Source organism: Lissotriton helveticus, chromosome 2_1 (genome assembly GCF_964261635.1).
Source record: "Lissotriton helveticus chromosome 2_1, aLisHel1.1, whole genome shotgun sequence".
Taxonomy (NCBI): domain Eukaryota; kingdom Metazoa; phylum Chordata; class Amphibia; order Caudata; family Salamandridae; genus Lissotriton; species Lissotriton helveticus.
The window spans coordinates 1,156,969,183-1,156,994,292 of NC_136059.1; the positions used below are offsets into that span (position 1 = coordinate 1,156,969,183).

Sequence of the window (25,110 nt, forward strand, 5' to 3'; positions counted from 1 at the left end):
TCCCCCCCCTAAGAGCAAGAGGGAATTAGAGGATTGAAGCGATTCTGAAACGGCCCCCTTTAAAAAGGCCTCCTGTCCTCTGTTTGGGGTGTAGAGGGAACCGATCGTCAATCGCTGGTCCCCTATTAGAAAGGTGTAAGCTAAAAGCCTACCTTGACCTCCCCTGCCCTGTCCCCTAGCCTTCCCTGGAAGTGCCTGGACACCAGAATAGCCACCCCTGCCCTCTTAACTGGGAGAGAAGAAAATAACTGCTGGGGGAAGGCATGGGAGCGCATTCTGTGCCAATCTTTAGGTAGAAGGTGAGTCTCTTGCAGTAAACAAATCTCGGCCCGGAGTTTTCCAGGTATGAAATCACAGCCCTCCGTTTAACAGGATTATTCAAACCCTTCACATTAAGGGTCAATACCTTCAAACTGGAATCTATCATAGCAAGTCAGGCGAAAGGAGTGCTACGCAAGTGCAATCACGCCTCCTTGTTAGATGGAAATGTAGTGAGCAACCCAGCTCTGCAAACCCCCCCGGCACACTGGTTCCCATCCGCAGTCCCTCCCCTGGCCCCAACCCCATCCCAGTCCCAACAGACCCTCCCTTCCCTCCCCCCTCTCCCCCAATACCCCTCTCTCCCCAAACCCCCCGGTCCCCAACTCCCCTCAACTCCCCCCCCACTGACACCCAACGTCCCTTACCCCCGCACCCTTCTGCCCCCCACCCCGGCCCCAACTTCGAACCCCCAACAAGTGAACATTGTCCCAGGCCTATACAGTCACAGTCCAGGCCGGTGGTAGAATTACGAGTGAAGGGAAAATGTGGCAGTGGCGACCCCAAGGCCCCCCGTCCCGCCCCCCCAGCACAGCGCTGAGGTGATGCGTGTCGACACCCCCGTCTGTGCCTCCTCAAGACCCATTGCTCGTGTCTTTGGAAACCTCCTGTATCGCCGCTGCGTGTTGCGCCATGGTCTCGGGGTCCGGTTTAAGGCCGTTCCTGGGCGAGCGTCGGCGTCCCACACGTTGCCAGCCGTCTCTCGTTGTCTGTGGGGACCTCGTCTGGGAAGGCTGCGTACAGGGGCCTTCTTCTGTAGCGTCTCCCCCATTGGCAATGCCCAGCAGGTCGCACGTTTCCCGCAGGGACCGGAGCTGGTGGAGGACCCCCTTCCATTTGAAAATGAGTCTAAAGGGATGGCCCCAGAAATACGGGATTCCATTGTCTCGCAGGAAGGTTGTGGCCACCTTGAATGTCTTTCTCTTCTGTAAAGTGATCGCCGACAGATCTTGAAAAAGCCCCACCGGGTGTCCCTGGAAGTGGAGGGGTTGCTTTTGGCGCGCTACCTTCAGAATGCGTTCCTTTAGGGGTAGTCGGGCAGGAAAGCCAGGATGTCGGGTGGAGGAGCCGGAGCCCGGCGCGCCAGGCCCACTCTGTGTGCCCTATCTATGCGGATCTCGAAATCCTCAGGCTCATCCAATATTTCCCGAAATAGACGCTGCAAGTAGGCCGTACCATTGTCTCCTTCCGATTTGGGTGGCACGCCTCGGACCCGTATGTTATTGCGTTGGGAGCGATTCTCAAGGTCTTCAGTGTGCGCCTGCAGGTCCGTCTGTTGTTCATGGAGTCTGATAATCTCTTGTTGTAGAAGTTCCACCTCTTCGCTCCTAGCATGCCCAGTGTTTTCTATCGCCGCTACTCGCTCCCCGAGGCCATTTACTTCGCGACGCAGCTCCCTGTATTCTCCCGCCATGTCCTGTTTGATGGTTTGGAAGTCCTCTCTAAGGGAGTTGAACAGGGACTCCATGAAAGTTTTTGTAATAGGGGCCTCTCCCCCGTCGCGCTCCTTCTCCTTGGGCTGATCCGACAGTGCTGGCTTATCGGGGCTCTTCTCTCCCTTTGAGGTGCCTTTAGCCAGCATTTCGGGGATGGTGCGGCCCCCTCTGTGGTTCGCGGTTGACATGATTCACCACACCTGTGGCCCCAGCGAGTCCCACCGCGTCTGCCTCCCCCTCCAGCGGGCCCACAATCAAAAGCGGACCTGAGTGGGAAACAGAATATGCAGGGGGGGACCCAATGCTCCCCAGCGCCGGTCCCACATGTGAGGTGAGTGCTCTCGCTCCTTGTCGCTGCCTGCTCTCCGGGCTCGCCTGCTGCTGTGCTGGGTCTGCCTAGCTGCCTGCTCTCCTGGCTGGCCTGCTGCTGTGCTGGGTCTGGTTAGGTGCCTGCTCTCAAGGCAGGCCTGCTGAAGTGCTGGGTCTATGCCTGGTTAGCTGCCTGCTCTCCTGGCCTGCTGCTCTGTTCGGTGGTCTGCTGTTGGGTTAGCTGCCTGCTCTCCTGGCCGGCCTGCTGCTGGGCTGGGTCTGGCTATCTGCCGGCTCTCCTGGCTGGCCTGCTGCTATGCTGGGTCTGCTTAGCTGCCTGCTCTCCCAGTTGGCCTGCTGCTGTGCTGGGTCTGGTTAGCTGCCTGCTCTCCTAGCCTTTTGCTGCACTGTTCGGTGGTCTAATGCTGATGGGCCCCACTAGGCTCTTTGCCGGGGGTTCGATTAGTGCCCCACGAGCCCACGGCCTCGGCGGTCCGGCGCTGCTCTCGTCGCCTACGTCTAGGGTTCAGTGCGTTATGATGTATCCTCCGCCTCCGGGCTGTCCTGGGGCCTCCCACGACTCCCTCTAGCCTTTCCACGGAGCACCGGAGGATCTTCTCTCACGGGCCCCTCCGGGCCCTCGCCGGGGGCTCGATGCCCGCCCCCCGATCCCGCGGCCTTCCCCGGCCTGGTGCAGCTCCCACCTCTCTTGTGTGGGCTCCTCAAAGGTGCAGTAGCGTTATGGCTTCGAAAATACCCCGGGACGCAGCCGCTAATTGTGTGCTTGCTTGGGCGCTGGATCTCTCACTCTCGATTTCCCCGCAGCTCGCCAGAAGGCCGTGACCGACAGGCCCCGCTAGGCCTCACGCCGGGGGCCCGAATATCTGCCCCCCTCGCTCCTGACCCTGGACGCCCCAGCGCCTCGCTCCTCACCTCTTTGGGGGACTCTGCAAGCTGCGTCTCTGCCAGTAGCCGCTCCCTCCACCGCCTGGCGCCGGGGCCCACCCGCTGGGCTCCGTGCAGGCCCAGACTGGGGCCTCGGGTATCGCTCCTCCCAGCCGGGCGCGACTCTTCCCTCCTCAGGCCCCTCGTCGGCGGCTCGCAATCTGCTCACTGCTCCTCCGCGCTTCTGCCCCCACCAGAGAGGGGAATGCTGCTGTGCTGTGCAGCGGAGTTGGTCGGCCCTCCGCGGGGAACCAAGCCGGCCGTTGTCACTCGGTGGGCTCAGCCGCCATGTTCTCCTCCCCGGCCGGGGACAGCGCTCACTTTCGCCAAAGGTCCCAGACGCCGCGTGTATTTGCGTGCAGCCTCGCCGGGTGCCTCCGCCGCGAGCCCCCAAAAGCAGGCAGCAGGTGGAGTGATTGGGGGGTGAAATGAGCGTTAAAAGGGCATTAATGGGGGTTCGGGACGAGGAGCCTCTTCAGCAGACGTCCTCTCAGGCCGCCATCTTAGCCACGCCCCCCAATCTTACTTTTTTGATATTCTTTTTCACGTTTTCCTACAGTTGCAGAATACAAAAGTAAACAAAAATAATCAAATATTGCATCTGGTTAGGTTGCAAATATTCTCTTTGTTAGACATACTTTCAGCAGGTTCTACTGATTTAGGCCGCGCATCTAGTACCATCACTGCAGGACGTCACTAATGGTAAATAAGCATTTAAAACCCCAGTAAGCATTGAGAAGCTCACATACAACTCTATCATCAGGTCACATGTAGGCAATCCAAAAAACATTAATACAAGTTTCCAGAATAATCCCTCCTGCAACAGGACTAGGTGCACCCCACCTTGCCATACATCTCAGTCCGGGCAACATTCTTAAAGAAATCATAAGACCTCAACTCGTTCAACCGCAGTCTTAGTTAAGAGTCTTGAAGTCTACTTCTTAATTTGTAGCACTTTAAACACACAATATACAAACTTGAATACAAATTTAGTGCCTTGACTAGAATCCCTGCAAGTGTGCTCCTGGGTACTCTAAAGCAATTAGAGGGAGGCCAAACTTGTCAAACTCCTACCCTTGCAGAAATGCCATGCACCTGCAGATGATCTCTTCGTATCTCACCACCCAAAGCACTCGACTAGCCCACCAATCAGCAGTTGGAATGATGGACACTTTGAGATTGGAGAGGGAGCGGACTTGGTGGAGAGAAAGAGAACACAAGCTTGACACAGGAGTTCTTTGACGCTCAGACTCGAAAATGTCTTGAGTGTTATGTTACATTATTTACTTCCATTTGGTTTCTTGGCACTTACTGACCAAGCTGGCATCCTTGAAGTTGAGTTAAGAAAACGTCTTAAAACCCAAGTCTGGGTGAAGTTGTTTTAGCAGTGGCTGTACCTGTGATCTTTTCAGAACGTTTGCGATCAGGTGGGCTTCGCCATTCTGAACAAGTTCTACTCTATTGCAGAGAGAGCTGAGCAGACCCAAATAAAATGAATCCGCATAATTCAGTCTGGATCCAATCAGCGCATATCTTCCTTTTGTTGTAAAATTATGCACTTCATTCAACACAATCGAAGAACTTTAAGACTTTAAGGAGAAACTAGTATCAATTTCTACTCCCAAACATTTCACCGATGCCACAGGAATAGGAGGGTCACCCATTCCTGATCGAGCTGCATAGAGGCTCCAGCCTAAATATTTATTTTTATCTAATGCAACCTCACCAGTGTCACTCTGATTAAGCAAATCCATTTTGGAGCTTTCCGATTCCACTAATGAGAGTTCTTTGGACATGCCGATGCAGAAAGTTCATGTTGGCTCCGCTACAAAAGGCTTCTGAATTTTAAGGTTCCATAAAAAAAATACAGCTTCTGATTGTTCCTGACGGAAGTTTGGAACTCAAAATAAACCTCGGAAGAAATCAATCTTAAAAGCAAATGCAACTAGGCAGAAGGTAACCTAAGTCACTGCAGTGTATGGGGACCCCAACCTCTTCAGAGGGACCCCATCCCTTCTACAGGGCCAACTTTCACTACATGGCTAATGAATATCTGTGAGATATGGGAGACTTGGGGGCCATTTAATATTGTGTGTGTCCCTTCTAGAGTGAAGGGAGACCACGTCATTGGGAGAAGGGAACTGTTTGGTATCCACCTGTGAGCACAGGTCAAATGGGCACACCCAGATGTAACGTGTGGAAGATAATAAGGGAATTACGTGGGCAGCGACCCACTAGCACTGTATCCAAAGCACTTTGTAGGCATGCTCCATGATGTTCCTGGCCTGCAAGCACCCCACACATTGGCAACGAGGACCTGATCAGAGGTCCGACGATCCCACTTTGCACAGCATGTGTGGCTGCCACACAGCATGTGCGACTGCGGGTAAACAACGTTTACTACAAAACCTTTTCCCCGCAGTGAATTACAATGCGGTCGTTACAGCGACTGCGTTGTAATTCCGCATACCATTACTCCACAAGTCGGAACAACGACTTGCGGAGGGGAAAGAAGGTGTTGGATTTAAAATCCAACACCTTCCCTACTGTCCACACTGACTGGAGTTGGAATAGTTAATTATACTATTATACTATATACAGCCGGTATATGGTAGTTATCATAGTAGGCTTCTCAAAATACCTAGCGGTACACCTCGTATCGGGTACCGCAGCCTGGAAAGTACTCTCTAAGTTAGAGAAAGTGATGGCCACCCACAGGCTATTCAAAGAACTTCGGACAGACAATGAATTCCCTTTTCACAGTAAAGAAGTGGCAGGCTACCTGACATCTTACAACATACGCCACATACAATTTATGACCCTTGGAAGGCCACAGGCCAATGGGGAGGGAAAACATTTTATGTGGACCATTAACAAAGTAATTCACATTGCCCAGCACAGCCAGCAGCCAATCAAATGGGCAATCGGCTCATTCTTACAAGACTACTGACAGACACCACACACCACCTCAGGAGTAGCCCCATGCCATGCTTGTTGGGGCAGGGTGACCCAAGATCTCATACCACATCACCCGAGCTGGGTCCCAGAGTACATTGATGACCAACGGATACTGGAACGCCGTCAAAAGAAACAAGGACAACAGCACTCAATAGTTACCAAGACTTCGGACATTGGCACTGGGGATGCTGTGCTAATGAAAGATCGTTACCCGGGGAGCAAGTTGTAGCCACTGTTGAGCCAGATCCATAGCGAGTTGTACGACCCATGGGGGCCATAGTCACCACCCAGCAAGGAGAAGAGATCACAACACAAAAAATGTCTTCAAACGATACCCTGGACAGCGGAGAAGATGAACCCGAGGGTGAGGGATTGGACAATAAAAGCCCACTAAAAAAAGGACGAGCTTTGGAAAGGGGAGAGCGGAATAATGACTCATCAGGCAGTGTTCAGGCCCAGTGGGGAGAGATTTGAAAAAACAAGAATAAGCAGAAGAGAGACTGACAGGCACCAGAGGTTGGTCTGAGAAATAACCCTGCTCAATCGAGCAGGCTCGAAGGCTTTGTTGTGAACATTTTGGAATTGTTGTTTCAGAAAAGGGGAATTGGGTGCGTTGAGTTGTTTAATTTTTTTCACAGTAGAGTAGGGGTTTAATATTATGGGTGTTGCTCCCAGAGTGAAGGGAAACAACCACATTGGGAGTATAGAAACTGTTTGGTATCCTCCTGTGGGCACAGACCAACTGGTCACACCCGGATCTGAGGTGTAGAATATAATAAAAGAGCCCTGGGAGATTTCTTCAGGTAGTAAGCCACTAGTGCGGTGTCTTGAGTACGTTGCTTTGTGGGCACGCTCCTTGCATGTTCCCGGCCTGCAAACACCCCACAGTAGCCCCCTTATAATACAGTGCAGGGGCATAATTTTGCATTACTCTACTGCAACCAGGCAAGGTGATAAAGTTTCTATTTCCAATCATCCCTTACTGTCGCCAGTGCATGAAATCATTGGGAACCACTTGATAATTGTATTTTCAAAGGTACCTGAATTGTCTATTATTAAATTTATGCAATATTGTGGCCAACGTTTAATCATTTTATGACAATTTACTACTAACTAGTTCAGTTTTGAATTCTGTTTTATCACATATGCACATTGTCTTATACTGATTATTAATTGAGTTTCCAATCTTAATCCGCTGCATTCTTTTCTTACAGACGTTCATTAGTATATTTTGGTGCTATTTTCTGAATGTCTATTTATGGATGTGAACATTTTAGAACTGTGTAAAGCAAAGCTTCCGTGTGTGACATCATTCTTCTGTTTAGATGGCTTCCATATTGCAAGAAAATACAAGACTTTTCTTTTCAGCATTTCCACGACCAAAGAGACTGTGAACGCACAGATGAGACACACTTGGCTGTTAATGAGAGACCACAATCAAACACAGTCGTGGAGGTATATTTATTTAAGCCTGAGAGATAAAAAAACATTCCGCTTCCAATAATACTCTGCCAGACACAGCCGGCAGAATCCTTTTTATTCCGTTTAAACATCATTGACCTTTATTGATATCGCTAAGTCAGACATGTGTGCACAAAATAAAATATGTCAGTTAAGCTGAAGAAAAACATTAACAGGAATCTTTTCAAAGTATAAACACATTCTCACAGTGCTGAGGACAGTTGTGGTTTCAACATCTGCTGTTTGTCGTCCTTTCTTATCTACCTGATCCTTACATTCTTAAAAACAAAGGAGAAGCTACAAGAATAAACACTTCATGGACTTTTACCCTCCCTGGTCTTACTTCAAGGGTACTGATCTTTCCTCAGATAATTCGATTTACCATAACCAAAAGTGCCATTCAATGGAGACTGTTATGGGTGATTCTTTTCAGTATATTCATGCCTTAAATGAAAACCAGTCCAGTCTCCATCCCTTGTTTTGTCATCATCTCCCACGCTGAAGTTCCTTTCACTGGGCGTGGCTGTCCTTCGTCTACATAATGTTTATTTACACCACACAATTTGCTACAACCAACTACCCATTTTCACTACTTCTATAAGATAATTATTTTAGTGCAGAAATGGGGAATCTTTTTTGTCACAATGCAGATACTTCGTCACACCTCTAGCCACTAAAAATTACCAACATGTGGGGCTTTCATATAACAAAGTATAACACAATGTACTGTCCCTATGTTCATATTAATCATCAGACGTCTCTCATATAATTCCATATCATTTCACACATCCATGGTACTCCTCAACAGGGCTCGACGACTTTGTTGCCACTGAGTTCTTTTTAGATCCAGTAGAGTCAACCTCATGTCTCAGTGTACCGGTGATCCCCTCAGACTGCGACCACGGGAAATGCAGTCCGCTCTTTGAGTACGTACTTTGCAATCAGTAGGTTCACCAACCATCCCCTTGACCTGCAGCTCCTTCTGGTCCATCTGGATTGCCTTGGTGGATCCTGAGCGAGCCCCCAGTTTGTCAACGCACAAATCAGGTATGCTTGTCTGATAATGAGAGACTGCACTCAAACACAGTTCCTGAAGTGTATTTATTTAAGCTTAAGCCAGAGAGATGCAAAGCATTCGGCTTCCAAGTATACTCTGCCAGGCACAACTGGTGCAATCCTATTATACCCCTTAAACATCTTTGCCATATATTGAAATAGCTGGGTCAGACATGTGCACAAATTAAAATATGTAAGTTAAGCTGAAGTAAAACATTAACAGGAATCTTAATGAAGCATGAATACATTCTCAGTGCTGAAGACAGGTGCGGTTTGGATATCTGCGGTTAGTTGACCTTTCTTATCTATTTGATCTTTCAGTTCTTAAAAGCAAAAGAGAAGCTACAAGAAAAAACAGTTCATGGATTTTCACTCTCTTTTGCCTAACTGTAAAAGCCAGGGTTGTACAGCTGCAGTGTTTAAGATCACAGTGAAGACAACATAAAAGAATAGTTGTTCAATATCACATTTATGCTCCTACAAGACTCTTCTTCTAGGCTGCCGACTCAGAAAATATTGCAAACTGGTGAAAATATGGCCTGTTGAAAACAGCCTCAAATCCTCATCCCGCCCCAGCCTGTCCTCCTCCTGCAGGCAGCCAGCCCCCGCGCACTTTGGTCATGCATGCCAAGAGGTTGGCTGCAGGGCCTCAACCTTAGGCTACGCACAGGGCCAGTGGCCAACCCATCTGGAGTTAACCAATCCCACGCTGCGCATGTCAGTGTGTGGCAAGGGTTGACCGTAGGCCAGGTCCTGTAGCCAACCCCTACAGGCAGCCAACCTCTACAGGCAGCCAACCTCTCACTGTGCATGACCTTTGGCCATGCACATCAGGGGTTTCCCACATGCACAGCCTTTGCCATGCACGGAGTAGTTATTATAAAAAAAATATATATATCAACTCCAAAGCACTCTCAAACCTCCGACTCCCGGCGAGATAGAATGCGCAAACTCTTCTTTGTGGTAAGTGAGAATATATTTGTATTGCTCTCTTCTGCCTGCCATAACGCATTTTGGACGATGAAACGGCCTTCATCACTATATGTATGTGTATATATATATATATATATATATATATATACATATATATATATATTGCAGCACACTTGCCTCAATTCTCCTATCGCACGAAGAAGGCATGTGCAGACCCAAATTGATAAAGTGTTTTTTATTGTGCTACCACCCTGTCGCCATGACGCGTTTTGGCTGGAGACAACCGGCCTTGTTCACTTGTTGCTTGTGTACACCCCTCTGCTGCTCCTGAACAAAGGGTGCGTCGTCTTTGCGGACCAACCAAGCACCGTCCAGCTTTAATGACCAATTTCCCTCGTATACCAAGGATGATGATGCCATGTCTTGATCAATTATTAATTTATTTATCGACTGTCGGACGCGTTTCGCCTGCCCTACAGGCTTGCTCACCAACAAAATCAATAACATTTATCAACCGTTTTTAAATGCAATTACGTGCTGTGTCACATGTGAACTACTGAATAACTGTGTAAGAAGACAGACTCGTAGTTTTTTTGCAATTCAATACACAGTGGTCACAAATTCATGAAACTGCTAAAACTGATTCACAATATTGATGGCGAACCAATTTGACATGGCGTTGTACTTATTAACAATTATGCCTTGCTATCGATGTTTTAAATACATTTTTGTTGACATCAATAATGCCAATAAATCCCACCCTAGTGGGTAATGCAAGACTAACATCATTAAATCCAACTCGAGCAAGCACATTATGACTGTATATGCATATGCATATGCCCAGAGTTATGAATATATATATTTTTTCCTTTTGCATAACCAATGTTTACAAATATAACAGTAATAAAGCCCATGTGGGCAATTAGCCTCCATGCAAAGTGTACTTTACACAAATATCAAAACCGGCTTTTTTGATATCTTCATAAAAAAATATTCACAATCCAGCCCAAGTGGGCATTAATTATTAGCAGAAGTTATTACATGTCAATATACCGTTGTCTTCTAAAGCGTATTGTGCTTAAAAATATAAACTAAAAAAAAAATAAAGAAAAAAAACAGAATTTTTGTTCATAAACAGTTAAAAACATAGAGATTACAGGGAGGCTTACTGCAAAATATCACTCATCAAAGATGCGTATGGAAATCTTCCTCCATATTCAGAATTTCCGGGATTTCTGTGTCAAGCTCTATTATGTAACACGATTCTAACCTTCTCAATTTTTCTCTCGGTCTCCACCCCTTATATTTGGTGGAACTGCATCGATTGCAAAGTTTGATAATCCTTGTACACTCTTACTGTGGTGGTGCTCAAAATGTTGTGCCACTGGATAAGATCTATCCCCATTTTTATGGCTCAGAGATGTTGAAGTACTCGTTTGTGCACCAGCAGAATGTACTGCTCACGTACCTCAGGCCACAAGGGCACTGAATCACATAGACAGCAAACTCGGTCTTGCACGTGAATTACCCCTTGATTTTCTTTTCTCTCTTAGAGACTCCTGATTTATACATAGTGGTGTTTTTACTGTGTACACAAGATTTGCATTTCATGCATTTTGTGAATCCTTCTTTTCTACTCAACCATTATGAAATCATGCAGCCCCCTCCCCGATCCTCATTAGACCCCTGGGACTAAATTCCATTATAGGGGGGGGGCTCCGCGCCACCTCCCTGAGCCTCATTAGGCCCGGGGACCCCATCCTCTGGGTCCAAATGCAATTCGAAAAGGGGAGGGGGCTCAAAGCCCTCCTCCCCCAGCCTTCATGGGCCCTGGGGCCCATCCTCTAGGGCTGTATTTTATTATAAAAGGGGGAGGAGTGTTGCTTGGACCCCATCCCCAGGGCCTCTTTGTACAATAGGTGGGTGCCTTGGTGTCCACCCAAAGCACTACCAATCAATACATCAGAGACTATGGGGGAGACCCAGGACCCCGCGGCATTGCTTCTTACCATAGGGAGCAGCTGCTTATTACATGCTCTCTACAGGCAGGAGCAATATGTGTTTTGTTTCCCTGCCCTCACTGATGCGGACAGGGAAACGGAGCACAATTCTGCTCCCAGCTGGCGAGATCATTTTTAAATCTCCCGCCGGCAGGGAGCAGACTTAGTGTTTGCTCCCGTTTGGCAAGAGATTTAAAAACACTCTCGCATGAAGGAAGCAAACACCTGTCCCTGCCCATGCTGATATAGACAGGGAAGCTACTCTCTCCTGGGGGCGGGCTCCCCACAACAGAGTAAGCGAGATGTCCCCAGAGGATGGGGTTACCAGGGCATTTAAGGCTCAGTGAGTGGCGGGGCATGTGACCCCCCCACTTCAATTTAAATTTCAGCCCTGGGTATGGGGTTCCTAGGGCTTCAGGGAGGAAGGATAAGTGTCCCCCCTTCCCTAATTTTATTACTTGACCCCCAACAACAAATAAAAAATGCATCCCCCCTGGGCTCTGACCCACCCGGGGGTTTTAATAAAACTAATGCAGGGGTCTGCGTTTTTTAAAATTTTATTTTATTTTACCGCATATTTGCGGGCAAAATATAATAAAAAGCACCACCAGGCCTAGGGGATCAGGGTAGCTCTACCCTGCTCCCTATGTCTTTTTGGGCGTTTTCTTTTTAGGACTCTAGACTGAGTCCAGGGTCCTAAGATGGCTGCTACCACTTCCTGGTATATGTGGTTGCAGCTAATGAGATCTCAGCTGGAGATCGGTTGGCTCGGCTGATCCTCCACTCATGAACTATACAGAGTTTTTTTGAACATTAATTTCTCAAGAACTACTGAACAGATTTACATCAAATCACAAAAACCACTCTTTTTGGTCCAAGATCTAGCTTTCTGCCAACAGCAGTTTGGGCTGCAGCTGTATCTAAATTTCCTATGGAAAAATACATTCGGAAAACACGCTTTGGGACTGCCCGCTTGCCCCTGCTTGACTGTTCTCCCCGAAACTTTCCAGCCACAAACTAGTCAATAAGTAGCATTTTTTTAAATGTTTCATGGAGATTCGACAAACGGCAGGAAAGTTATTAGCAACACAAAAAAGACATTTCCTATAAAACACGATCCTATATAGAACTACCCAGTGGCCACCGCCACAGGGTAAAATGTACATACATTGTTTATTTTCTTTGGATGAGAGCAAGTGTACATATTGGACTACTTAGCTTCCTCCGCTATGCAGAATCGACTCCCTTATTTTATATATTTCTGTGCTAAGAAGTCAATTCTGTCAGCAGAAGTGAGAGGTTTTTAAGCTGCTGTCTGCAAAGTAAATTAACAACTGCCTCGAGTAGAATTACAAAAGTTAAAGTTTTACTTAACCTTGATGAAGAGGGTTCGGAATAAACAAAGGGAAACGGTGAAGCGCAGCAATTTGGTTGTAATCCTTCATGTTGTGCTGCTTCATTACTTAAAGTAAGGTAAGAAAATCATACCATTCATTGAATTAAATGTTTAATTTACGGGAATGTCATCTAGTAATTTGGACAAATAATTCCTTGTAATATATGGGCTTGGAAACTACTGAATTGGCTTATAAAAAGCAATCAAACATGCAAAATATGTAAATGCAGGGAGGTCTGCGCATCCCTTTGCTGCCAGTATTTCAGTCTTCTCAACATTTCCTCTCTATGCTTATTCATCTTCTTAATTTCCAGCATGACCAACTGATCAAAGTCTGTGGGATTTAAGCGGAGGAGACGGAAAAGCAATTGAGTACCATCAGTGATTGTGTGGAACAGGGCACCATTGGAGCTGCTGATGGATTGTAATTAGGCCAGGTGGACCCCAGAGTTCCCATTAGAAGTGCTGCTTTATTTATGATGGAGCTGATAGAGAGCTGTACCCATTGTATCAGATACAAATAGAGGTAGTGCACTGCAAAGAATTTCATTCAGTTGGGATTAGATCCTAAGACTATACACACAATCAGTCATCACTTATCTTCAGAGCCTTCCGTTTTCTTTATTCGCCCGCCATTTTGTTAAATGTACATAATCACGCTTAACATATTTGCTATAGCATAAGCTGCCAAGGCAAACCAACAAGATTACAATGAAAAAACTGAATACCAAACTTCTTCCATTTACACTCATAAGGCTAGTAAACGTATGCAGTTGAAAAAGTTCCCCTGCTTAAGTATGCCAAATATTTCGGCAATTAAGAATAACTTCCAGTCTCTATAACTGCCTCAGAAGCCACCCATTCCTCATACAAAGTCAACATTTTCTTGGAATTATTCTAGCTCTCCACGATATGGCGGTGTCAGTGTGTGGTAGCAGGATGGCAGATTAAGCTGGGTGACTGTAGAAGCCAGTTCAAAGCTGGGAACTCAAGTCACAGCGCTAGTGTTATAATGTGCTTTCCCAAATCAAGTTAGCATTGGAAGTCACTGGAGGAATGGTGGCCCAGTAGAAGCACATCTGCAGCTACAACTTGCACAATAAGGCCCGTGAGGGTTGGAGTAAGCAGAACTGAAGGAACCGATTGAATGAGCCTGTGAAGGTAGGCAAAGACACAGACCTGCAATGAGTGCTTATGCCCTTTGATAGTTACATATCATAGGTCTTATGTGGATCTAGACTTGGGAGTTTACCAGGCAGTGCCAAAGGGGACACAGGCCCAAATGGGCACCTCAGTGTGGCACCGACCAGGCCTGCTTATCCTACATCTGATCAGATGGTGGTGCTGCTGCTAGTGGAAAGACAAACCGCTTGGTGGTGAGGGAAACATATTCTCATGAAGGTAGAAAAAAGGACTACTGGGGTGGATTAGCCGTTACCCGATAAGTGGGACCACAGCCTGCACATAAAAGAAGAAACTTTCACTTTCATTATGAAGAGGAGGAGTGGCAACACCATTGTGTAGTAATGGTGGGAATATAAAAATAACTGAGAGATGTCTCTCTCCTCAATACCATTTTCATCTGACTGTGGAGAAGTTAGAAGCATATTGCTGGCAAGAGATGAGAATTTGGGAGGTGTTTGAACTATGGAAGAAGACCATAACAATTCTACTACAAAACAACACAGAGCAGACTGTAGTAGAACATTCACACGGTCTGATTCTAAAAACGTAGGTGTCCCTTACTTATGCTGACATGTTTGTGTCAGATGCAGGCCTAAGATTGGAGCGTGACAACGGCACAAGCAGCAGAAGCACACGCGCCTCGTTGGACCCATAACACATTGTAAATTATAGAGTAAGGATCTCTCACCCCTGGGGGCGCTCTCATTGGGCAGTTTGTTCCCTCTTGGCGACATAGGTGCTACTGGAAGAGATACAAAATTTCATCAGCGCAGTACATGCTCAAACCTTAACAAATTAGCTAAAGAATTTGCAATATCATAGTATTGGAAATCAAATCCACCGACAGAAAACAAAACATGAATGATCGGTCAAACAAACTAGACATAATTTATATTGCTATCAGAGAACCTTAAGAAGCCCTGGAACTCAAAATAGACACAATGGCCATAGTCTTCAGTCTTCTGATAGCAGATCTAAAACAAATATCTGATAGCCTGGATGAGACTGAAGAGGTGGTTTCAGCACTGAAATCTGTGGTTGCTGATTTAAGATAGAAGATTTAAAGAAAATAATCTGAATTGTTGAATAAAAAGCCCAAGGCTTAAAGGGTGGTTCTAGGAATACCAAGCTGAAGACAGTCAGAAGGATTGGTCCAAAAGGTGGCTTTGATGGGCCTTTTCAAGTGTTTCAATTATACAAGCACACAGGGTGCTTGCATCTCCTTCCACACCAAGAGCCCAGCCCTGACTGATTGTTCCTTGCCATTTTAGTTTCCAGATGAGGGATCTGCTCTTACAGAGGGTCAAGCAACTGGGACCGCTGACCATAGGCAACAATAGTATTAGGCTTTTCCCAGAACATACAAGTGCAGTACAGAACAAGAGTATGTATTTCCTGTATTTTATGAGAAGTCTCAGAATGCTCAAACCGAAATGCATTTGTTCCCAGAAAAAGGGAAAATAATAGACGGCAAGCAAGCACACTTATTTACCAAAGCAGAAGAAGCTATGAGGTGGGCATAACGATGGGCAACTTCTCATGGCGTAGTTGAGGCAAAAGACTAAAGATGACAGTGGCACAAGAACTGAACCAGGAACATGTATGGAGAATCAGGTCATTGAAAGGAGGACAAGACCAAATGAGAAGTTAGTGAGCCATCCTCAAGTAGCCAACCAGAAAAGAGGGCTAGCTCAGATTCAGTATTCTCGTTCTCACGATGAGATTGAAGGATTGGAATGGATAAGTAGGATTTACCCCAGGGCACCCCATGACCACAGATGAACTTGGCTGAATCAAGATACATTATTGTGTGTGAAGAGAGATGTTAGTTACACAGGGATGTAGTATGTGATCACATTAACTTGACATAATGCATGAGAAATAGATTACCGCCAAGGTAACTTTTTAGTGGTGCAATGGTGTATTAGATGACCAGAGGATGGGGTCTTACTTTGTGTCACCCTCCTGATCTTAATTTTACACCAATCGATGGTGCAATTGCAGCTTTTCATATTTTGTTTAGGTCTTGGGCAGAATATTGTACTTATGCCAGCCTCTCTTGGAGGATTTTAATGTTAAGGGATATGAGCGTTTTAGTGACGTTCTTCCTGCTTAATCGAGTATTCTTTCCAGATCATATATGTTGATTAATCATCTGGTTAAAGCATTATAAAAAATACGGAAATAACAACAACAACAACAACAAAAAGGAAGTATTAATGTGTTTGGCAAATGTACTTGTTCTTAATGGTAACAGGAGTTTTGAACATTCAAAGATGTGTTGGGATACTGTCCACATATCTTCTTTTTCTACCTTTATTTCACGCCAAACACCAAACTATCTCTAGATCATTTAAACATAACAGTCTATTAATATTTTTGTTAAATCCTTCGTAGTTGCATAAATAGCATGATGTGATGTAAAATAATACACCAACCTCAGCAGGGGCCTTCAAGTTTGGAGGGAATATTCTTGGACAAGAAAGACAGTTGGAGAATAGAAACATGTCACTCACCCTATGTGCACTCTAGATTTCTTTTTTAAAATGCAGTATTCTTTTTTTTTTCTTGTCTCTAGACTTTTGTGTAAAGTTGTGTCCTTGGTTTCTTTGGCAGGTTTTATTTTCCTCACTGGTATTGCAATGGTAGCAGCCGCGCCTATAGATATGGAGTTACACGGGGTGCAGAAAGTCCTGTTCTTGATGACTTTGTCATGTCTTATCTCTTTGCTCAGGTATGTATATGTTTTTTCAAGTTCTACGGTTTATTCATTGTCGTCCGTGATCTTACCGAAGCTGCACGCTTCTGACTTGGTTTCAGGTTCCCTTTTAAAAAAAAATGTTGTTGCATTTTTTTCTGTGACAATTTGCTCAGTAGTCCAGCTAATTATAATCTGTTCAACTGTTGGTTTACGATGGTTACATCCTTGTTAGATTTTCAGAATTATCAAGTAAAATTAATTTGCATACAGTGTGTGAATCATTTACACAAGCAGTGGTATCCTGAAAATGTGTTATGGATCCGACCTCTTTGACCAGCGTTTGACACCACTGCACTAATCCTGCTGCATGGATAATCTGGCAATGTAGTACGCTTCTTCATTTCAGACAAATATAATTGTTCTTTATCATCGAATAAAGACACATAAGTGCTTCCACGTAGATTGTAGGTCACAGCACGCCCGATCCGCAGCGGATTGGGATGCACCGGATGATGAAGTATGCCACCAAGGGTTAACCCTGGTGGGTGAGGGTTTTACATGTAAAAACTTTGTTTTTACTGACACAGAAGAGTTATCAGGTGTACAACTACTGGGTTCTCTGTTCTGACATAATACAGTTTGATAGAGGAGGACGAACCCGGGAATTCCTCTTCCTCCCCCTTTGTGTTTTTTGATAGGTACGAAAAACAAACATCTCTCCCACTTTCTGGTACCTAAGAAATAAAATAGGAAGAAACAAAACACTTTTGCACCAAAAACGTATTATTAAAGTACTAATATATATTTGTACATCCCTGCATCCAGGGTTTATGAACTTTATATAAACTACAAATTGTAAGAGGATCCAAATATATTTATTCAAATATGTTATGGTTTGTTCATTCCTTTCCATTCTCCTCTGAAAGAAAACCGACAACACTATCTTGCGTGTTTTTGTTCTGTTTATAATCATAGGAAGCTATTGCATTATGCAGTTTTGTACTTGGCTCAATGCCCAGAGTATGTGGTCAGCCAGGAGCGTCAATTCAAAGGCAGCCCAAAAGAGGAACTCCGAAATCACCAACATATCTTAATATTAATACCCTTGCTGGACAGAACATTGCTCAGTGGTTCCTGCACCTAAACTCCAGAGCCTTAATAACTTCACTAAAATGCCAATCATGCTTCCCCAGCGTTATTATCCTGTCCTCTCTATCCAAGTCGGGAAACAGGCTCAGCAACCGCTGTTAAATAACTTCCAGTCTAAGGAATTATCCGGAGTGCTAGGTGTTTCAGGAGATATTAATTCTTGTATTTGCAAGCAAAATATGTGGTCATTAAGATCTTGAATACATTTCTTAAATATTTGTATTTAGGCTATTCCCTGTTGAAGGTTATGCAGTATTTTGGCCGAACCTCAAGTGTACGTTTTGATAGTATTAAAATAGAGCCTATCTGGGGGTGCGCTAAATGCATCATGCATATTGTGGTCTCCTAGGCTAACCCCTAAAAACATGATGCCCGATCTTCTATTGTATTGCTCATAGAAAACACATTAGTCCTCCGGCAGGCAATCACATGCAAGGCGCAGAATTTCTATCATCTGATGTTGTAAATCTACGGATGGGGGCCATTCAGGTATTTCAAGTTGCGGGTCTGTTATCTTGTCTAACAACATTGTAGATGCAATTGCCTTTGTTCTTGTGAGCAAATGTTTGGGGCCATGATTTCGAAGTTCATTCTGGTCCCATTTATTGTCCCTATCTTCTTCCAGAATTTGCATTAAACCATACTTGTATGTATGCCAGTGTTGCCTTTTAGCAACCATTTCCAAGATGAGACTCTTAAGTGTATAGGACGTAATGGTGAGTATGAGATATGGGTCATCGAATATTTAAGGTCGAGGAAATGCTATGTCTCACTCAAGACAGAACCTCTACCCCTTCTTGCGAGCACTGGCGAATGACATTCTGTATAGCTTGATATGCATTTGCCAAGTTGCCTTGAGCAATCTGAAACAGGTTGTAACAGTGTATCCTTGTGTATTAAAAACTGGAAATCACATGTGGCCAGCTACTTATGCGTTAATTGAGAAAATACTGTCCCTATATTTAAATCTTGATCCCTTTCATAAAATGGGTGTAGTGAGGGTATCTTAATGTGTCTACCTTCTTGTCTTTGGAGTTCTGTACACTTAAAATCGGGAGAGAAGATCTGGTATAGCTAATTCCTCCCCAATGCCTATTATCTTCATTTGTTCAGATATCTTGGTTGCTTTCAGTGCAGTGTGTCTCACTTCCTAATTTGCCAGCCGCAGAGTCAAAATCTGTCCTGCAGCAGTTAGCTGCATTGGTTCTGTGGCTGAGGCCGAGCATCGAAGCTCTTGGTCTGAGGAGGTAGCCATCGGTAGACTTCTACCTTTTATTATATTCCCTAGCACGAGTCGGCTGTCTGTTCTGCGTCCCGTGACTGTGTACTTGCCACTGGAAAAATTCCTTTTCCCAGCAGCTGTGTGAGTACTTGGATCCTACAATGTTGGGTCCCGCACGCAGAAGGACTCACAGTACCCTGGCCTAATGTTCTTTGGTTTTAAAACCAATAAGTGTCACAAATATGATGACCGTGTCATATCATATCAGTCAATTGATGGAAACTGTAAGTCTAGTTCTTTGGCTGTCAGAGCATGTTATTTTGAACTAAGGTAATGGAAAATGGCTACTTAGTAGGCAGTGGAATTTTAGGTAGGGCCAGGTGACTACTGTTCAAGCCACTTTTTCTCAGTGGACTTCCCATGACCTGGTGTGTAAGCAGAGACCCTATAACAGCTACAAGCATTCAGACATACTTCATTACAGTGACACGAAGGAGAGTCATTCGGTAGACTAACTCCACCGTTCATACCCAGGGGACAGGGGGAAGTAGAACAAGCAACACATTCAGTATCACACCTAGCATTCAATCAGCCAGCTGAATCTGTTAATTAAAGCAGAGAGAGATACACCAGGCAAAACGACAGTTCAGTTGCTAAAAGTTCACCATAGAGCGTTCACAAGTGAGAATGGTATAGAGAAGAGGCTAAAGGTGCTAGTCTGGCGTCCGGCGTTCTTATCAAGTCAAAAGAGAGGCGACAGGAGGGTAATAGTGAAGATGATGTTTGCACCCCCTTGCTTTCCTCCCCAAAGGGCAGGATGCGGCTGAGTGCAAACAAAGTGCACTGAATCCACAGCAGGGTATCATTCAGAGTTTTAGTGCAGTAGTGGTGAACTCTGCATAGAATCCATTCATATACTTTGAATATAAAAATACGGGAATACCTTCCTTGTGCAGCTGCACTGTATCCTACTCCACACTGTACCCAAGTGTCCTAGTCCCAGACAAGAAGTAGTGGGACAGTAAGAGAATAATGGGGGTATCAAATGTAATAAGGAGTACTACACAGGCAGAGGGTAATGTACAATGTAGAAAGTTCAAAAGGTCTGCTAGCCAGTCAGTTATTTTATACTAACTTCCCCATGAGTTCATATAACTGAATATTTTCTATCTATTCTCCCCAAACCTACTTCCCTAGGGCTGGTGTTATACTGCATCTCTTGCACCTTCCGCTCTGTAGTAATGGCCGTGCAAAGAAATTAAGAGGGATAGCCAAACCGAGGACTGGTTATGTCCCTGCGACCACATGTATGAACCGGGCCATAAAAATATTTAGCATCTATATCATGCATCACAGATCATGTCTTCAAATTCAAAAAGTTTATGTTCGAGGTATATGAGCTGCAGATCTCACACTGTGCATTAGATCGCCCCCTGGTGTTGGGCTCGGATGATTGCATGTTGTTGTCGTCTTGGAAGAAGTCTTTGTAGTCACGAGATAGGTGACTCCTCCGTTGGACGATAGTGCGCATGGGCATCGACTCCATCCTTGGATTGTTTTTTTCTGCCACTGGGTGCGGATGAAACTTTTTCGCTCCGGTTCAAAATCTACTTTTCAAGTACTTTGACGTGAAAATATTTTCTTCAAACTTCACCAAACAACTTTCAATATCGATAAACATCGACTCGACTTCATCAGCTCTATTCCGGTCGTCGATGCAGGCCGTTGGGCCTACCCATGCCGTGAGGCCTACACCTCATGGAAAGGACGCCATTCAAAAGATGCCCCGAGTGTGGAGCAAAATTTCCACACAGTGACCATCACAAGGTCTGTAACCTGTGCTTATTGCCAGAACACAACGAATCCAGCTGCACAGCATGTGCATCCTTTCGATCAAAAAAGACCATTTGTGATCGGAGGGCCCGTCGACGCGATATGCAGAGATCAGCTCCGGAACCGGTGGATATATTTGACGAAGGTCCATGCATCCCAGAAGATGTCGATGATCTCCAGATCGTATCCGAGGGAGATTACTCCGATGACTCATACCCTCGGGTCAACGCGTGAGTACCACTGCCCCTACCCCAGCCCAAACACCAAAATCGAAGGCAAAGGTCAACACTCCGCCTCTTGGGCGAAGTCGAGACCGAAAACACACTTCGAAAGCCCTGCCATCGAGCCCAGCTCCGAAGAAAATAATGAAGCCTTCTGGTAGCTCCACACCGAGCAAACCGCATGTGCAGATACCAGCTGCTCCCTCGGCACCGAAACAAAAAGTAGTCCCGGTTCCGAAAGACACTCCGAAACCGTCTACTCCGAAAGACAAAGCGGCTCCGAAAACAACGAAGCCTGTTTCCGATGCCCCGAAAACAGCTTCCACTCAGAAGCCGATACCCTCGAAGCCGAAACAGACAAAGCCTGATTCTGATGCTTCCAAGTCCACGAAACAGGCTTCGGCTCCAAAGACAATATCTTCAGTGCCGAAACCTACGCCAAAGGACTCAACATCAGCTCCTAAGGCTAAAGAGAAGCAACGAACAGGTTCGGAACTGAAAAAATCGGCGCCGAAGGCTGCGCCACAAGAAGAGGAGCTTTTTCAACCAGATCCTTTACAAAAAAGGATCTACATTGATCCAGAAACAGGACTGTTTCCACTACACCACAGAGAAAGAGGAAGTCAGAAACAGCACCAACACCTCCAGTGCCTGTCACATCTGCCACATCTCCTATGCACCCTTCTTCTCCTGTATCTCCTTCTACTCCTCTTCCTTTAAACATTTCACCTCAAAATTCTCCTCCTCATTCTCCACCACATATTCCACCTCAGGATGTTGATGAAGATGAGTATAGCATGGGCGGAGGGAGAGACCCAGATGACCCTTTTCCCTACCCAACAGGTTCACCAGACTGGGAGTATCCAAACCCACAGGATGTGCCAGATATTCCTGACCCACATACATATCTATCTAAACCTTCTCCTCCAGAAGACAATATTGGGTTTGGACACTTAATTAATAGTGCTGCCATCTATCACAATGTCACCATGCATTCAGATGAGGCAAAGGAAGATTTTTTATCAGACACTTTTGAACACTCCCAAAAAACTGGGCAAATACTGCCAATGATTAAAGGAGTCATTAAGCATGCACTAGAAGTGTTTAAAGATCCTGTACGAGCGCGAATCATAAACCCAAGGATAGAGAAAAAGTACAGAGCGGCTCCTGGGGTCTCTGCCTACATTAAAGGACAGCTACCCTTAGACTCCCTAGTAGTTTCAAACGCTAGGAAAAGAGAAAATTCCCAAACATCAGGCGAAGCACCACTTCCTGATAAAGAATCAAAGATCATAGACGCGTCAGGGTAAAGAATAGCTGCCCAAGCTAGCAATACATCGCGCATCGCTAACACACAGGCCCTACTCGCAAGATACGACAGGGCTCACTATGATCAGTTAGAGAAGCTCTTACAACATCTACCTGACCAATATAAGGCACACGCAAATGACCTCATACGGAGGGTAAGCTTATATCAAATGCCTCCATTAAATGCGCACTTTATGTAGCAGACACTGCATCTAGACACATGGGCACGCCAACCATGGTTCACCACACTGCTAGAACTCTCTCTAGTTCCTTACCAAAGTCTGTGTCTGACACCATCCATGCTAACGCAGAACCATGGAGACATCAGACATCCAGATCCAAGTCAACTGAATCTGGCAATATGGCTCCTGAAGTCTTAGAGTTTGGTTACCTTAACATGCCACCAGACAGTATGAGTATAATTAAAGAAGCCAGAAGACCTACTACTAGAGCTTGCTATACTGCAAAATGGAAGAGATTTGCAATTTACTGTACTAATAATCACTGTCATATAGCTACTATATATCTTTATAATGCGTTAAGTTAGCATAGGCACATTACATGTTTAAACGCCATTTTTCCTTTTGCTACTTCTGCACACGACACTTAATTGTTGATTTAGCTTTCAACCTAGTAGTTCGTTGTGGTTTACATGAGAATAATATGTTATTACTCTGATATCAGCTTTGCTTCATAAACTATGTCTGTACAGAGAGTGCTGAAGCTTCAGGAACAACAAGATACTGAATTGTTATGAGGTCTGATCTTCGCGCCTTCATAGACATAACATAAGTGCAGCTTCTGCCAATTTTGGCTTTTAGGCGGGTTTTATATGGCTTTGCTGCTCACACAAATACACACTTGATGCTGTTCGCATGCAGAGAGAGCTGGTGTATGCTGATGTGATCCCTTCATTCTAGGACACTGAGGTATGGGCCCGCCCTAATTCAACCCAAAGAGACCTTCTTAGCTATTAATATAATATGTGAGTTAGGGAGGGTGAGAAATAAGTGTTGTTAACCCTTATTAATTTACAGCATGGTAACATGCTGTCACCGTTCGCTTTCTATGGACTAGTAACAATGCTTGTAGCTTTATTGTTGATAATATGTTTACTTGTATTATCTAAGATACTGCGCCTGAGAAGACGGCATTAGTAAATAAACATTTCAAATGCTCACGTGTTCTTCTTTACTCCATGTTCTGGTTCGTAATGATTGTATAACGAAAGAGTGCTCATGTGTTCCACGTAACCTGAGGTTGGTGAGTTCATGTTCTGGTTTGTCTAAACATTGGGAGTTGGTTATGACCAATGAGACACTGTAGCTAGCTCGGTAAGGGGTTTGTTGGGTACTAAGGTGAGTTTTGGGTCACCCTAATTCGCTGAGGTTCCAATCCTCTGTGCACAGTTCTGTGGGAGAACAGAAACCCTGCTACATGGCGCCCGTACGTTGGAGGCCTTCTATCATGACACTCGAGTAGTATATCATTCAAACCTTAACCCCTTCACTGTCGTTTCCGGAAAACGGTGGTGTCAGTGAAACCTACCTATTTTTTTGAAATAGGTCTTTTCAAGCTTGAATCTATCTAAAACGGTTTCCTTGACTTACTACCCAGTTGTGCTACAAAGTTGACTTTGTTTTTCTGTGGTTCCGGTGAAATCATGGCTGTTGCCATTGCGCAGCATAGTCGCATTGCGGTGCGCAACCATTTACAAACTTACCAAGTCCCTTTGGAAGGCATGGCGGTGATTTTGGTGGTGTGTGCAGATCCGGCGTACCCTTTCGAGCTGTTTTACTCGTGGGTCACATTTCCGGAGGTGGACGCGAATTCTCAAGTGTTCCTCCACTACACACCCTCCCCTGTGCCGGCTGAGTATACACCGTACAGGGCACTGGAAATACCTATTGATCATTGGCAGCATCGCGTTTGGTTTGATGGCGCCCTCCCCCACTCTTTGTCAGCTGCGAGGTTAGGTCCACTTTCCATTCCAGGTACAAATTGGCCTGCTTTGGGTGGATTTACCCCGCACCCGAATCACGGCGCTTGTCCCCTTGCTGATATTCGCAGACTACACTTTGTCTCGATTGCTGTGATTCGTGCATTAGTGCAATACATAGGTCGTCATCTCCCGGGTGGTCCACCCGGGGGTGCGGCCGTTCAAACGGAACGTGGCGGTTTACGCCTGAATCCGGTTATGGTAAATTCGGTTTTTGGTCAGCGTCCCGTTGATAACGATGACTTCCCTTTCTGGCTAGCTGAGAAGTTTGACCAACTGGAGGCGGTGTTTCCGAATTCTACTCCTGCTGATAAACATAGAATGTTGACGATTACTTTACCAAAGGATTTAACTCCTGAGCTTGTTGACTGTGAAAGCTGGGGAAAAACTTTTGCGGCCGTTTATACGAGGTGTTTCGGCACCCCGTCTATGACCGCACTGCCTGAGATCGTTAAACGTGTTCAGGATGATCACGGACCGGAGGCAGCGGTTGAATTGGGTATGCGCCTGTGTGGTTCGTTTGAGATAGTAAGTGATTTCATACTCTCCAATATTAAAGGAGATGCGGTGAACTTTCAGGTGTCGAATGCTTTGGCTGCTCTACCCGATGCCGATAAACCCCGACAGTTAGCGAAGATAGTTGTGGCCGCCTATAAGACGATTGGCCGCACAAGTAGAGG

General features: G+C 45.5%; 1 protein-coding gene across 5 annotated transcripts in view; it reads left to right on the plus strand.

Moving 5' to 3' along the window:
• JAK2 (Janus kinase 2) overlaps window positions 1-25,110 on the plus strand; it is a 1,231,913-nt gene that overhangs the window by 621,948 nt on the left and 584,855 nt on the right. For all 5 annotated transcript variants that reach the window (XM_078676001.1, XM_078676005.1, XM_078676003.1 and 2 more), the window contains one exon: window positions 16,614-16,731. In XM_078676001.1, coding sequence (XP_078532127.1) covers window positions 16,614-16,731 — 118 coding nt within the window. The remainder of the gene's footprint in view (window positions 1-16,613; window positions 16,732-25,110) is intronic.